The 16,297-nt window shown below is 36.8% G+C and overlaps 1 protein-coding gene across 1 annotated transcript in view; it reads right to left on the bottom strand.

Annotated features, from left to right (window-relative positions):
• Positions 1-4,192: 4,192 nt before the first annotated feature.
• The window catches only part of BMAL2 (basic helix-loop-helix ARNT like 2), a 36,409-nt gene continuing 24,304 nt past the window's right edge, over positions 4,193-16,297 (bottom strand). The window contains exons 10-17 of the mRNA XM_069864101.1: positions 15,938-16,178; positions 14,948-15,054; positions 14,215-14,365; positions 13,230-13,285; positions 12,320-12,428; positions 9,202-9,289; positions 7,702-7,810; positions 4,193-6,456 (exon numbers count right to left, since the gene is read on the bottom strand). Of these exons, the coding sequence (XP_069720202.1) occupies positions 6,320-6,456; positions 7,702-7,810; positions 9,202-9,289; positions 12,320-12,428; positions 13,230-13,285; positions 14,215-14,365; positions 14,948-15,054; positions 15,938-16,178 (998 nt within the window). The 3' untranslated portion in view covers positions 4,193-6,319. The remainder of the gene's footprint in view (positions 6,457-7,701; positions 7,811-9,201; positions 9,290-12,319; positions 12,429-13,229; positions 13,286-14,214; positions 14,366-14,947; positions 15,055-15,937; positions 16,179-16,297) is intronic.

Below are 16,297 nucleotides of genomic sequence, written 5' to 3'. Positions count from 1 at the left end.
AACAGACACACTTGGAATAGACTCCTCAGGGTTTACCAAATGGACAAACCAAGCTCAGGAAATCCCCTGAGCTGAAAGCACTTGAAGCAGCTGCTGTGCTTACCCTGATCTTAACTGTCCCGAGGAGTCAGCTCATGCCCATCACTGCCCGCAGCAGGACAGGCAGGAACACGGTCGCTGTTCTTACGTTCACCACAGAACGACATGGGACCAACCCGGAGCTCAGAACAAGTGCTTAGCAGCTGACTGTTTCTTAATGAAACAAAACACTGTTCACCTGCCTGGGTTTTGTTTTGTTTTGGAGGTTTTTTGTTTTTTCTTTGGTTGGTTTTTATTTGTTTTTTAAGAGATTTACTGTCTCTTTGGTGCTAACAAAAACATTATCTGCTACTACAACTATATCTGTCCAGAAAAAAAAAAAACAAAACCAAAAAAGAGTATTTTTAAACAACTGGCAAATCAAATGTATGTAAAGTACAAGGGACTAAGAAACCAATTTGCTTATCCTATTTTGACAAGAAGTCTAAGGGTGGAACAACTCCTGCACAAGAATATTTATCAACTCAAATTATTTTGTCTAAATACTAAAGCCTTAGTAGTACTGTCTGCTATATAATACAGCCCTATCTACGAGGTTAACAAAAGAATCAATCTTTGAAGCCAGGTTTGTTGTTTAAAAACATTATTACCGGAGATACTGCATTGTTCAAAGTTACTCTGCTCACTTTACAGTCCTTTCTAGAAACGCACCAATATACTTAATTAATGAGCTCTTCTGTAACAAGGAAGCTCTTTTCTCTCAGTTGTGCCAAAATTTCCTACGTTTTGCAGGACAGGTTACTGAGGTCAGGTCACGTACACCCTGCAAACGCTGAGAAGAAAACTTTTCCTGCCCAGACTGGGAAAAGCAGCATTGTGAGAGCAACAGGGAAGATCTTTGCCACAAAACTTGTTAGGATTACCAAAAACGGTGTGTTTATTTGTAGAGGTTTTGACATGAAAATAACTGAAGGATAATAAGTTGTGTAGTAACTACCTGTAAATGTGAACTTCAACAAATCAGGCATGCCGAGGTACTTTCTTTCCTTTGCTTTCCCATTAACAAAAGCACTTCACAAAAACTGACACATTTATATACACAGCTCTGGGTGCCCTTAATTGTTTCTTGTTTGTTTAATTCCCCACTGAAGCAGGCTGGGATAGCCTGGCAGCAGCTCCACAGCACCTTCAATGAGAACTATGGAGACGAGACCTGCATCAGTATAACTGGCTGCTTCCCAGGGATGCGAGAATTTTTCACCTGTCTGTGGAATCCTCTTTTCCATAGCAGGAAGAAAGGACATGTCTAAAAGCAATTAAGCCAGGAATGACCCAGAAAATTTAGTCGTGACAACCAACAGTAAAGGGGTGCTATCTAGGTGAAGCTTCTAGAAAGGAGGTACACGCAGAACAGGCCACAGCAGCAGAAGCTGTTTTTTCAGCAGCTTGTTCACCATTCCACTTGCCTTTTTTTCTGGATCCTCTAATTCTGCTCTGAAACATGGTTTTACATATCTTAACCTGCAAGCACCTATAGCCCCAAGTATTTTTGTTCTATACAAATAAGTAGGTCACAAAGTAATCCTCGTCAGGGATGGGGAATAAAAGGACTTCTCTGAAGATGACTGTAAGTGGCACAGAGCTTTCCAGCTGATGATTACTTCCTGGAATTCCAGGATGTTTTATGAATTTACATAGGTCAAGTGTACAAAAAGGATGTAAAAGACTAGGCGAAAGAGGCTAGGCATCAGGGTTTGGGGAAAAGTGACATCACTTACACCAGAATAAGTTCTTCATTTCAGTTTGGACCATGAACAGGAAAACAATACTGTCAGCAACCACCAAAATGACTAACTTTATCCTTTTGTGCTTATGAGTAACACAAATTTTCCACTACTCTAAAAAAAGCATACAATCCACAGAAGTCCAGAACTGCAATGCATTGCAGGAGAGAAACATAGAATCATAAGGTTGGGAAAGACCTTAGAGATCATTAACTCCAACCATACCCGTCTACTACTAAATCATGTCTCCAAACACTTCATCTACCTGCCCTTTAAACACCTCCAGGGATAGTGACTCAACCCCCTCCCTGGGCCACCTGTTCCAGTGTTTGATAACCCTTTCTGTGAAGAAATTTTTCCTAATGTTCAATCTGAACCTCCCCTGGTGCAGCTTGACACCATTCCCTCTCCCATTCTCCCTGGGAAAAGAGACCAGCACCCACCTCTCTGCAACCTTCTCTCAAGCAGTTGTAGAGAACAATAAGGTCTCTCCTCAGCCTCCTTTTCTCTAGGCTAAACAACTCCAGTTCCCTCAGCTACTCCTCATAACACTTGTACTCCAAGCCTGTAGCACTGCACAGGGGTTTTGTGTCCCAAGCACAGGACTCCGCACTACAGGACGCAGCCTGTAGAGCCTCCCTCCCTCCAGCAAATCGACATTGCCTCCCAGTTCAGAGTCATGTGCAAACTTGCTGAGGGCACGTTTAGTCCCCTCGCCCACATCATTGATAAAGACATTGAACAGGGCTGGACCCAGCACTGAGCTCTGGGGGACACCACGTGTGACCAGTCTCCAGCTGCATTTAACTCCATTTACCGTGACTCTTTGGGGCCTGCCATCCAGGCAGTTTTTTACCCAGCAGAGGGTGCCCCTGTCCAGGCCAGTGGCAGCCAGTTTCTCAAGCAGAATGCTGTGAGGAACCATGTCAAAGGCTTTACTGAAGTCCAGGTACACTACATTCACAGCCTTTCGCTCATCCATCCAGAGGGTCACTTTGTCAGAGAAGGAGATCAGGTTAGTTTGGCAGGACTTGCCTTTCATAAACCCACGCTGACTGGGCCTGATCACCCGGCTGTCCTGTGTGTGCTGTGAGATGGCACCCAAGATGACCCATTTCATGACCTTCCCTGGCACCGAGGTCAGACCAATAGATCTGTAGTTTCCTGGAACCTTCATGGACTGAAGCTCTGCTTTAAACCCATGCAATAGCACTTCCCAAGAAGCACTGGCAGCCAAGACAGCACAGAAAGGATCCCCACTGCCTGCACAACTGACACATTGTTACAGGAAATGCAAAAATTAAGGTTTAATATATTGATGTCTTCATGATTCATCACCACAACCCATTATGGAATTCTGAAGCTCTGTCTTAACCCTGTGCAGCACATGGCAGTCCAGGACTTGCCACAGTCACCCTCAGATTTCCCTCAGGCTGGTGAAAGCCAACCTCTCCACCCAGCCAGACCGCTTTCTCATTCAAACACCAACCCGATGGTAATCATGTCAACCACATTCTCATTCTCTGCTCCCAGTTCTGAAAAGAATCTCAAGTTTTCCTGTGAACCCACGAACTGGTTTCCCAAATACACTGCTGCTCATATCAGAACTCCTCTCCCATCAAGATTTTCTTAACTTTAACTCTGTATGTGCCAGCAGTAACAAATCAGTTGGCCCATCTCCAAGTACAACCTTGATAACCAGCAAAGCTTTTAAGAGCCTGTTGACACATGCTTTATCACTTACCCTACCCTACCTGTTGCAAGACTAAGAATTGTATTCATGTACTCTGTTTCCTTCTGATCAAACAGGGTCTTTCAGGCACAACTGCAGGCACTCTCCTTTCCTGAGATGGCTCAAATAAGCTGCAACACACCAATTTTTTTAGTACCTACAAAATGCAGGCCAGTTTGGAATATAAAATTACCCTGCTACGGCATATCATCCTGTGCTACCAAAATCCACATTAGCTCAACCTCCTCATTCATATTTTAAAGGAATGACCCTGGGATCTGAAACATAAGTACTTCATATTTAAATTCAGTATTAGGTAGAACTGCCAGCAGACTAACAGCACTGCATGAAAATAACATTCTATTGACCCAATTTAACCACATCCTCTGATAACCTGCACCATGCCAAGAAAGAATAATTGTCTGTGTCTTTTTAGAATTGTATTGTTATATGAACAGAAGCAAGCACATGCTATCTCAACTGTATTAAAGAAAAAGTATTAATTTCATCACCAATATCTACAAGTGACACTTTTTCATGTAAGACTGTATTAAACCAGAAAGTTTGCAAACAGTAAAGATTATTTAATTTATTAAGCAAGAGCCACAATAGTGATTGATGACTGCAAAAGACTCAAAGTTATATTTTCATTTTTATTTTTTAAGGAAATCCAAGAAGAATCCAAAAATAGTGGTTATATAAATCTTGTGAAAGAATTAACATGCTTCTTCAATAATAACATCTACACCATTTTCAAACTAATTTGGTTAAAAAAAGAAACTATGTTGAGGAAAGTCTGCATAATTTTAAGTTATTTATTTACTCATTTATCAGTGTTAGCTACAGTATTTCTTGTTTTATTTAGAATTTAATTTTACCTTAACGCTTAAAAGCATAGAAAAGAAAAAATGCATTTTACAATGGGAAAAACTGAAACTTTCAAATTTCATTTATACAAATAGAATTCTATAAGTTCTTAGAAAGTGCCTGTATATTCTTCTCATTTTGCTCCACGATATAGCCCAAAATTAACCTTTTGTGAAAAAAACAGAAGGGTTTATTGCAATAAAGCCAGAGAAAGATCATTTTGGCCCCATGTCTGTAAAAAAAAAAAAAAAAAAAAAAATCGAATGCAGGAAATCACATGGAAGTTCAAAGCAAAAAAAAAAAAATCTACAGACAAAAAAAATAGTCCAGCAAGCTGTTCTAGAAAATCTGGGCAAGATGCCACCAAAAAAAAAAATAATTTGCGAAATGATTCATATCTATAAGATAAAAAGTTGCTCTGTCAAAGCATAGGAAGTCAGTGCATGACAAAAGTATATATTCCTTTAGGAAAATGTAGTTAGCCAGCAGGAGCAGTGTGACATCTAGCGGCTACTGCATCTATTTGTTCACACACTTCAGCCTTTGTAAAAAAGATCTGAAATAAGCTGCCTAGTGTTACTTCTAGTGTTAAAACAAATGAGATGGGTACTACCATAAGCTTTATGTTTAAATGTCGCTATTAAGAACATGCATACATATCAAATATTTTCAAATACTTTCCTTTCATTACCCAAATTGAAAAAAAAAACAAACAGAAAACTATGCTTTTATGATATATAATCAATGCAATAATTTGTCTAAACCTGCAATACCAGAGATAAAGATTCACTTTATATATTAATGCTATATTGTTCTGATACAACCTATTAAGTGCCATGTTCTTGAGGAATTTGCTGCAACTGGGATCTAATTCTTGCAAAAGCTGGCCCCCAACAGAAAATCACCCTATACAGTATTTACTTACAGACAGCACTATATTACACAAGTTTTTAAAAGTCACAGACTCAAGCAATAGAAAATCATCCTAATCTCTCAGAAAACAGAGACTTTAAGAAACTATAAAATTTCACCATTGTTTCACTAATAGATAAAGCTAACCTCAATCTGGAACCAAGACCATCTATCCATCTTCTCTAGTTCGCAAATAACCTGTGATGAGACCAAAGTGCTTCATTACAGTTATAGCATTACTTTTCTTAGGTTCTATATACTACCCCTCTAATAATACATTATAAATAGTACAAAACAGTAATTAAGATTTTGTTGCTCTTTCCTTATACTCTTATTATCACATGCTGGGGAAGGGGCTGTTTTTCTCAAAATGTCCTCTTTTGATTGTTATGGTGATCCAATTCAAATCCTTGCTCCCAGAACTTTATGCTTTATTTTCATTTTTTATTACAAAAACTGCACTTCTGAAAAGGGCAAGGAATCAAACTTCATCATTTGAGAACTACAACACCTTATTTTACAACTATAGTGTATGCAAATCATCATTTCAATGAAATATTACAAATATTCTTAAACTCTAAGTACAGTAGGCTCTACAGAATGTAACATAGGTAATCAATATTTCTACCATTTGAAACAAAAACAATAAATAAAAGTATTAAAACTAAGAAAAATATTCCTATACACTGTACAGTACCTTTTGGTTAAAGCTTCTTAGCAAAAATATAGTAATGTGTTTTAAGCGTTCCAGTTAGACGGTTCAATATTAAAATTTCAAGGTTTCCCCATCATGAAAAAAATATTGCATTTTTCCATAGGTGCAGCAGAAACTGTCTCTCTCTGAACAAGGCTTCAGTCTTTAAAAATATATAGACAGTAAGTGTGAATTCAAATGAAACATTAAAAAATTATAATACAGTACTGAGGATGTACGGTTGTTGTGCATCACAGGTTTCACATTTCTTCTTATATCAAAAAAGCAAAACTAGAGAGCCCATGGTATATCATTGAGTTCAGCTGGATCTCCAAGTCCTCCATCGGCCTCCAAGTAATTCATAAGTGCTGTCATAGCAGTGTCATCATTTTCACATATTGCATCAAAGTCCAGCTGAGAATTACCACCTATAAAATTATTGAAATATTAACGTATGCAGTAAAAAAGCATGAAGAACATGGTAACTTGCAAAACATGTTTTAAGCAGCATCTTCCTTTGAAGTAGAGGCAAACATTTACACGTAAATGTTTAAAAAAAAAAATAAAGTAATAGAAATAATGGCTCTCCACAAATGCTTGTAAGGACATTCATAACTCAATTTAATATTACTTAAGTCTTGCAAATCCATTTGACTACCCCCAGCTATTAGCTAACAAAACTTAAATCCGTGCAGTGAAGAAGTTCATGTTATTGAGGCAGAAGACTGCTTTTTACTTTGGCATCATAGTGGGGAACGTAATCGGGTACCCTAGTTCTTATGTGATGTACTACATCAGATGAACTCCTGAAACCTTATAAGTTACTATACGTTGCTACCCCCTTGCCTTTGACAACAGTAAGGTAAAAGGCTTTAAATCAAGCATCAATGAAAAATGTCACCTTGCATATCTTGGATAAATTTCATTAGATTAATTTTTTTCCCCAAAATCCTTATTTGAGGATCAGCTTTTTTTTTTTATTTTTAATACAAAGGTCTCACAGGTAAACTGGAAGAGCACTATAGGTTATAACTAAATACATAAATAAACAAAGCTCTAGTATCTGTGGGAGACTGAAATGTTTAAGAGCCGAAATAAAAGATAAGCATAAACATTGCTTTTATAATACTTTGCCTTTTTTGTTAAAAATAATACAATGGCTCTCTCCTCTTAGAGGGTCAGGGAATCCTATATCCAGGCAAGCTGCTGCCTTAGTTTATGCTTGAAAGAGGGAAAATAAAATTTCTTTCTGAAACACTTTGACTAGCCCTTTGAATGGACTATTTATAGGCTGCAGTTAAGAGAGAGATGAAGTGCTAAAAGAACAAATAGTTCACAAAGGACAACTAGTTCCCTTATCTTGCCAAGAAATACTTTTCCCTTAACCATCTCTTTTCTGGAAAGAGTGCCTAATTAAAATCCTGGCATGTAAGAATGCAATGGTAAACTGCTACAGGATGTTGTTTTTGTCATTAAATTCAATTACTGATTAAATTTTGCTGTTTGCCTTTCAGTAAAAACACACCTGTTTTAAGACACCTCTCAAGAGAGACAGACAAATCTCTTTACAATTTATACAAAGTTGCAAAGTGGTGCTCTCAAAAATTAAGTCATTTATCAGAAGTGTCTTTCCCTGCAACCCCCAAGGTATCCACAAGAAAAACAAGCCTTACTGAGAAGAGGTTCATTATTGGGAAACGGAACAGCACCCTGGTTTTGTTCTGAAGTCTCTAGAACTTCTGTTTCTGAAGGACATAATTGAATCAATTCTTTATTTGGCACCTGAAAGAACAGAAATAGTAAAAGGGACAGAAATGCTAAAATCTAAATTTAGTCACAATTATTACATTACAGAAACACTACAAATCACTGTCAAAGTATTAAGAGCTACACAGAGTAAATTAAAAATATGCATCAATAGGCAGACCTCTGCATTTAAAAATAATTTTTTTTTACACGTTCACATAGCACTGGACTTGGCTTAAATGAAAGGTGTTACTTACACATGTCAGAGGTACAGAGGTATGAAGGTACATTGAGGTCATCTGCTTTATTGAGGGTTTAATTCAATATTCAGCAAATGAATTTAGCACAACAAATTGTACTTTCCATGCCTGGTATCAAACTACAAATTTCCAGGGACAATGTCAACACATTCTAGCCAAAAGATAAAAAAGACTCTAATACCTCCCATATTTTATATGCATTAAACTACATGAATTATGAACTTTTCTCTCTCCCATTTTTTTTGTATCTTGTTGCTATCATGATAAAAATCTAACTAGTTTTAAACTACTTTTTTGTACCTAATTAAAGTGAGGCTACCAATGATACAGATGGAAGTCATTCTAACCTAAATATAACAGGAAAAGATATTTGAGGTTTTTTTCCTCGTTTGTTTCATGTAACACATACACGCAGTTTAGCAGGACAGACTTTTTGGGTTGCCTGACTTGTGTATACTCCACTGGGAAAAATAAAGTACAAATGCTTTACAAAGCATTTTAGGAACAAATGGGATACCAAAGCACAAAACAAAGGAAAACCTTTAATGAATACTATGAAATTATTCTTATAATGAGATATTGCATGATTTAGAGAGTTCAGTATATGTAGGTAAATCAACTGTTAGGGAGAAAGACTCACAGTAAGGCAGCAGAGTATTGATCATAAAAAAAGGAAGAAGTAAAAATAATCCTTAGCCCAGAACAGTATAGTTAGAAAATGAGAACTGCAATGGGAAGATAAACTGTCTCTAAATGGAAGAAATTTACATTCAAAATCAGTACTGGTGGAGAAGTGTTTGTTCATACAGCGCACAACATACAACTTACAATAGACATAGGTAAAAAATATAAGTTACTCCATAGTTACAGTCAAAAACTATGATAGCTGTAGTTTGTGGTGATACCAGATCGTTACTAGATCAGCAAAACAGCATATTCTATCAATTTTTGAAGACTACTGAAATACCTTCAAAGTAAAAAGTTTAAACATTTCAAAACTGAGAACATCTATCAAATCGTATCATAAAAATGACATGCTATATCATTTTTAAAAGGGTCAAGAACATTTAGATTAAAACAAGTCAGGGTAATTCAGTTCAAACATAAGCTTTGAGCTATCTGACATTAACATACTTAGGAGATTTTTACAGGCAGTGAAATACTCACATTTCTGCAGTTTACAGTTAAAGCTGGAGAAGGTGACTTTCTCAAGAGATGCGATGGACTTAATTCCCCAGATGGTGAAGAATGCAACCTAAAATTGTGTATGTTTAGTTGATTTACCAAGTCACATTGATCGTAAACTGAAAAACAGCCTGTGTTGCAGAACCCACCAGACCTCCCCAGCGATGAAGCACAAGCCAACTAATCTGTGGCAATGTTGTCTTAAATTCTCCTGCTCCAAGTTTTGATAACACAAAAAGTAGAAGAGATCAATAAAAGGCCATGGGTCAAAATTACTTAAGCACACTTTTATTTTTCTCTTGAATCACCAGCACTGACAGACCGAAGAGTAATAGGTCTCAGAATTATGCACACTGAGACAAAAAGATACATTTCAAATACACACAGAATACAGACAACACATAAGGAAGTTCTGCTAAACTGTGGAAGGAAAGCACAATCATCTAATACCCCCTCTACTGTTATTTTGATATACCTGTCTTCCCATGTTTTCCTAAAATTCCAACTAAAAATAAAACTCACTTGCCTGTTACCCAGAATTCTTGGAGATATTGCTTATCCTACATCACCAAATGTGCCAGATGTGAAACTAACAGTGAAAATGTCATACCAGAGCCCTTTGGACAGCTTGGTCCCATCTCCCCCTGCTCTTTCTGACTCCCAGAGCACAAGGCTAAATAAAAATTAGGGCAATCTGGATGGTTCTGTTTACATCAGTTCCTCAGATCCAAAATGTGACAAGGGATTGAAGGAAAGAGAAAACACTGAATAAAGAGCCTGTCTTAAATAAGTCAAGTTATTTGTGTGGAATGTTTTTTATTTCCCTACATTTCAATATCCAATATGCCATTTAATAAGTAGTACTGCCATCTCTAAAATCTAGGACAGAAACTCAATTGAATAGATTAATAGTATTGCTGTAATTAAAATGATTGTTCATCAGATGGTAATTCAATTCAGATATGCTTGTAAATAAAGCTGTAGGCACAGTCCTGAACTTTTTAAAAATATGCGGTGATGCCAGATGCACAGCTCAAAATCAGTCTGTCTTACTAAAAAAAAAAACAACAGATCAGATTCGGGAAGTAAATCCTATTGAATTCTGCTTCGAGTCCAAAGATATTTGATGAAAACCAGCTGGTGTTAGACTCTTGATCACTCTTGCCTGATTTCGATTGCAAGATAGTAGCTTGATGTCATACAAAAGAAAAAATAAGAAATAGCATGAAGACAACCACATTGTGAATATGTAATCCTGAAGCATGGCTTTACAAAGGGGAAATCACATTTAACCAACCTAACAGCCTTGTACAAGGAGGTGACAAGCTCGGTGGAGGAGATAGCATTGGATGTTACTTACTTCAAATTTAGTAAAGATTTTCACATTGTTTCCCATAACATGCTCACAATTAAGCTGATGAGTCAGTCAGACTACTACTGAAAGAGTAAAAGCTGACTATGACATGGCATACCTGATGTATGTATAGATTGGAGAGAAAAGTCTGCAGTGCAGTCCTTCAGAAAGAGATATGAGGGGTTTTGTCAATATGATTCAACAACACGTCCTAGTGGCAAAGAAGGCAATAGTATCCTAGGGTGCGCTAATTATAGTACAGCTAACCAGTCAAAAGAAGTGTTTGTCCCACTATCTCAGCATTGGTGTAGCCTCAACTCAAACACTGTGTGTAGACCTCTGGGCTCCATAATACAAGTCAGATATAGAAATACGAGAATGCATCCAAAGGAGGGTAACAAAGATGGTGAAAGGACCATAGGGCATGACTTACAAGGAACAGCTCAGGATACTAGGTTTGTTCAGCTCAGAGAAGAGGAGAATGTGAGGTGACCACATTGCTATCTAACACTCCCTTATGAAGGAGAGCAGAGAGGGAAGTGATGATGTCTTCTCTCTGGTGTCTACCAATATCACATGGGGAACAGCCTAAAGCTGTATCAGGGGAAGATATTAGGAAAAAGATCTTCACTGACAGGATGATAAAGCACTGGAACAAAGGCCCCAGGGAAGTAGTTATGATCCCAAGACCACATGGCATTCAAAAAATGTTGGGACAACACTCTTGGATATACAGCTTATCTTTTAGGTTGCTCGATGTAGAGTCAGGAGTTGGATTTAATGATCCTCATGGGTCCTTCTACTTCTAAGTCAGGATATTCTATGATATGAAGCTATTCCTTAAACCCCTACCACTGTTGCCAAAACTGGTGTACATCTTCCTGGAAGATTTACTATTACTACTCTTTCAGGTTCAGCTGCAAAACTGCCAGTGGAAAGAACTGCAGGCAATTTACTAATACACTGCTCTACAGGCATAAAACATTTTCTCGGCATTCCTTCGCTCAGAACTGGAAGTACAAAATCTAAAGTCTGGGGGATAGCTTCATTATCCAAAGCTAACACTTAGATAACTTGTGCTAATGAGATGATAGTACCATTATTCTAAATCTGACCTTAACAAAAGGGGTTGAACCTTTATTCCTAAAGGAGGTGTGACTGAAAACAGACTTTTTCTGTGCACGTGCATCACGGAGTCCTGGAATTAGCTGTCTCAGAGACTTTTTAAAAACTGTTCTTAGACAGTGCTGATACAGCACAAACTAACATAAAGACCTGCCTCTCTATAAGGAAGTCAGGCACCACTGTGGGTACACAACACAATAAAAACAGAAGCATATCTTCACATTAAAATCCTTTAGAATTTCTTGGCTATGCAGTATACCTGCTAAAACTCGTTAGCTTTAGAACAGTCAATCCTTAATCAACAATGTGAATCTTGTAAGGATTCCCACGTAAAATGATGCAGAGTTGTTTTTTCATCTATGGCTGGCTACTGGGAAAGGACTGTGGTATCATGTTAGTCTACATTCAGGATAACCAAGAAAGGGACAAGACAGGATACGAAAGGATATTCCCTTGGGAACGCTTAAAGGAAAGTTTCCTAGCACAGTATCACTATCAGCTTAAAACTATTCTATACACAGAAAATAATACAATGAAAATTGAACAACCCCCACATAATCACACATGCCTCTTCTCTATCTTTACTAAAGAGCCTAATGTATGATGTTAAGCATTTATTACCTTTGCAATTCTAATATTTCATTTGCAATTTCGGTTCCTATACTTCCAGCACCAAGAACTGTTCCAGAGGACATTCCAGGTACACTTACTAAAGATTGTTTTACAGCATCTACAGTTAAAAAAAAACAAAATAAAACCTTACGTTCGTAGCAGTTTCATTATGCAGCAAAGCACAGTCACCTCAAGAATTTATTTTAAAGCAATTTTTGTTCTGTATCTCTCATTTTCATAAATCAAATTCCTTAAAACACTAACTCATAGGGAAAGGTATTGTAAATTTCATTTGAAATACAGAGATAAGTGAATAACAATATATTTGTGAAAAGTCTGGTAATCAACTTTTATCACTACCAACTTCACAGACAATGTGAAACACATGAGAAAAAAACCCCAAAAACTCATGGATCTTTCACAAACTCAAATCAGTTATTAAAAAGAACAATTTCAAAAGCAAAAATAAAAAAAGAAACTTATGGCAAAATAAAGAAAGGCATGTAGAAATCAGAATCTGTGCATAGCAGAATAATGTTAACAAAATTCGTATCAAAATCAGTAAAATCCTATATTCTCTAGGTAAACTGGAATAGTAGAATCACATTTCTTCAGAAGACCAGGCAAAATACAAAGCAGGTCTGTGACAGAAGCATAATATCCTATCAGCCAAAACCCTAGCTCTAGTAGAAGCTTCTAGAAGGAAAAATACATGCTGTAAAACCTTCTGAACACATATAGGTAAATGAAAAATTACAATGCTGTAACTAGAAATTGCCACTAGAATTGGCTCTAAACCAATTAATCCTCCTTTGCATAACAACCTAGGAAAAAAAACTATTCCTGGATTGAATAAATGTAATATTGTAATGATTCATCTGGAGATGATGCTATATCAACTGTAGGAAGTGACACTTGCCTTCTGCAGGCTGGGAACCATAGGGGACCTGTTCTTCAGATGACTCGTTATGACCTCTGAGATTTAAATAAACAAATGAAACAAAAACATCAGCAAGTTTTTCAAAGGCAAAACCCAGCGTATTTATGTTTGATTTCAATAATACTTAACACATCCTCAAACTAAAAAAAAAGATAAAAATGAGACACTCCTCGTGTTTCCATGCTCAGTGCTTTATACTGTTGTTTTTGAAGCACTGGGTGAAATATTAATTTCTACTTATTCTTCAACTAGAGAAGAAAGCCCAATATAGTTGTCTGTGTTCCACTGACAACAGAACAAGGTTGCCATTTTTAACCCTAGTAAGGAGACCAGTTAACCAGAAACAACTGCTACAAGGACAGGCCAGTGGCTACTTTCTGCCAGCAGCTGCTGCCTACCTTCCTTCCCCTAGACAGCTGCAGATGACCACATATCCAGGGCAGACAAAAGTGGCCTTTGTTTGTTGGGCAGCTTAGGGTGTTTTAGCTGCTCCTCTCTTCTTGAGGAAAAAAAAGACATGGGCAAAACAGGTGGGTGATGTTGAGTTCAGACATGAACCAGCTACAGAATGGGTAAAAGGCCTCCCTTAAACTTGGCTTAATGGAAATAAAATCCACCCTATCCCCCTTCTCAAAAAAACAGTCATTTGCGAAGACCTTCAGCGTCATTTAAACAATCCAAATTATATAGGATCATTTCTTCTTTCAATCAAACACTTTCACCTCTTTTTTTTCTACCAGGAAACAGCACAGCCTCCAGAGCCAAAGCTGTGACTTAAGCCTGAAGGAAAAATAACTAGTAAATGCAAAAAAAGTGTTCTTCATGTGGTTATTCAAGCACTTATATGTGCAGAGTTGATATTTTCTAATCTTGTTCCACTTTTTAAACAGGTTGCTTCTGTTAACATTAAGTGTAATTAAGACACAAAAAAATAACATGGGGATTCATATCATGAATTACTTACAATACCACAGTGTTGTTGGATACAATGTACTCCAGTTCTTTGGTCCAGGGATTCATGAAACTAAACCACTGACTCTTTAAAGTAACAAAAGTGCCATCTTTTGCTCTAAATTTGTAGGAATTGGTAAATACTTTCTCTTTATTCTGCAACACTAGATAAAAAAAGGAAAGCTGTAATCAACATATACTTAGAAAGATAAAGTTAAAAATTTGTTTCATGGCATGATAAAACCAAAATGTTTCTGATGGCGAGAAATACAAATTAAATTCCAGAATAACTGATAAAGCAGGACCCTTACTAAAACATAACTACAGTTTCAACAACATTATTAATCCTACGTTAAAGCCCGAGAACTAAGTTTCTGTAAATCACTAGTAGGGAGACTCCTGACTTTGTGAACTTTAATCATCAGTATCTTTAATTACACTATCAGGTGCATTTGCTCTTCAGAACTCCTTCCTCATCCTTATAAAGAACTGAAGCAAGAGGCTGAAAGAAGCATGAACATTACTCTCTTGTGATTTAAAGCACAGCACCAAGATTCAAGATAACAGAAGTTTCTCGCTGCTTTTATTACAAGCTTTACGCAGGTATACATGCAAAAGTAGAAAAGGACAACGCTCAGATTGCTTAGTTTTATTAATTCTCAGCTTCTGTTTTTTTGGTTTGTACTGTTTTCAAGAAGCAGTAAATTCTAGTTGTGTGTAGTCTGGGAAGACCAATTATTTTGTACCTTCTTTATGTTTTTCAGCTAGATGATTGTGATCATCTTGATGGCAGTACTCATAACAAGAAGTTCCCAGAAGCTCTTGTGGCAGATACCCTAAAATTGCTGTTGCACTGTTAGAAATAAAAACATGAACTACAGCAGACTCAAACAATTGCAAAACTTGTTTTCTTCAGTATCAGACAAAGCAGAAAGTTAATATTTAAAGCAACAGATTCTTGTGTTCATGTTTGGGAAAAAGATATAGCATTAGTATAGCTCTAAAAGTAGTACACAAATTACCCATTTGCAATGAATGACAATTCAAAGACTAAGTAACAGTGTTTAAGCATGCAAATCACATGTACACAATATAATTCTGATTATTTGGTCTTCCCATTAGCCAATCAAGGCATTGGATAAAAATAATGAGTTATTAAAAAAAAATTTGCTCTGTCACTCAACGAATATGTTTAAACTGATACTTTTAGATGAAAGACAGGGTGACTGAGAGCAATAAAAAGCCTCCAGTGACAATAATGGAATTCAAAATGATAAGTGGCAAGTCAGTCTACGCAATAAATAAAAGTCTGTTTTAAAAAGTTCAGAAAATAGGAGCTTAGCTTTAACTTCTAATGAAATAACCTGGTACTACTTACATATAATGTATTTGTTCCAAATAGTAAGATTTTAAGAAGTAATAATTTTAGGTTAAATGTTTATTACTTAAGTCATATACATAGCCATGAAGCTCTAACTTGAGACTTTTCTTTAAGAATAAGTAAGTACACGAGTGCATTTTAAGACATACTTTAATCTTGCTAGCTCTCCTTTTCCTTTATAAGTTATGTTCTATATTTGACAAAGAAACAAAGCCCAAGTATGAGCTGCTTCCTCTGTACAGTGCCTTGAGACTCTACCCCGCTTGAGAAATTATAGTTCTGACAGAAAGTATTAAGAGAATTTAACTGGTGGGGTCATTTTCATTTTCTCTTCATGAAAGAACAAAAGGCTTACCGCTGATCTACATAAACAAATTTTCCATCCATGGCAAATCGTGTAACAAATTCTGTTGCCTTGACTTTTATCTCTCCACTCTTTTGTGGAACAATATAAGGGTGTAACCTCCCAATTGCAACAAGACAGTTAAAGTTACTACTGTCCTTTTCTACATCATTTTCCTCTTCTACTCCGACCTCATTAGGAGGCCAGTTCTTCATATACCCAGTACAGTGAATGGTACAGTATTTTCTGTGATCTAATAAAAAGAAATAAGAAGCAGTTACATTTCAAAAAGTACACTGAATTACTTTTTTTATTCTGTTCATGACAGGACCAGCAACTATATTTTAGAGCCTCATACAGCTGTTGTAGGTA

This window comes from Phaenicophaeus curvirostris, chromosome 1 (genome assembly GCF_032191515.1).
Source record: "Phaenicophaeus curvirostris isolate KB17595 chromosome 1, BPBGC_Pcur_1.0, whole genome shotgun sequence".
NCBI classification, from domain to species: Eukaryota; Metazoa; Chordata; class Aves; order Cuculiformes; family Cuculidae; genus Phaenicophaeus; species Phaenicophaeus curvirostris.
The sequence above is the reverse complement of the archived record's forward strand: the minus strand, read 5'-3'. Positions and strand labels throughout refer to the sequence as shown.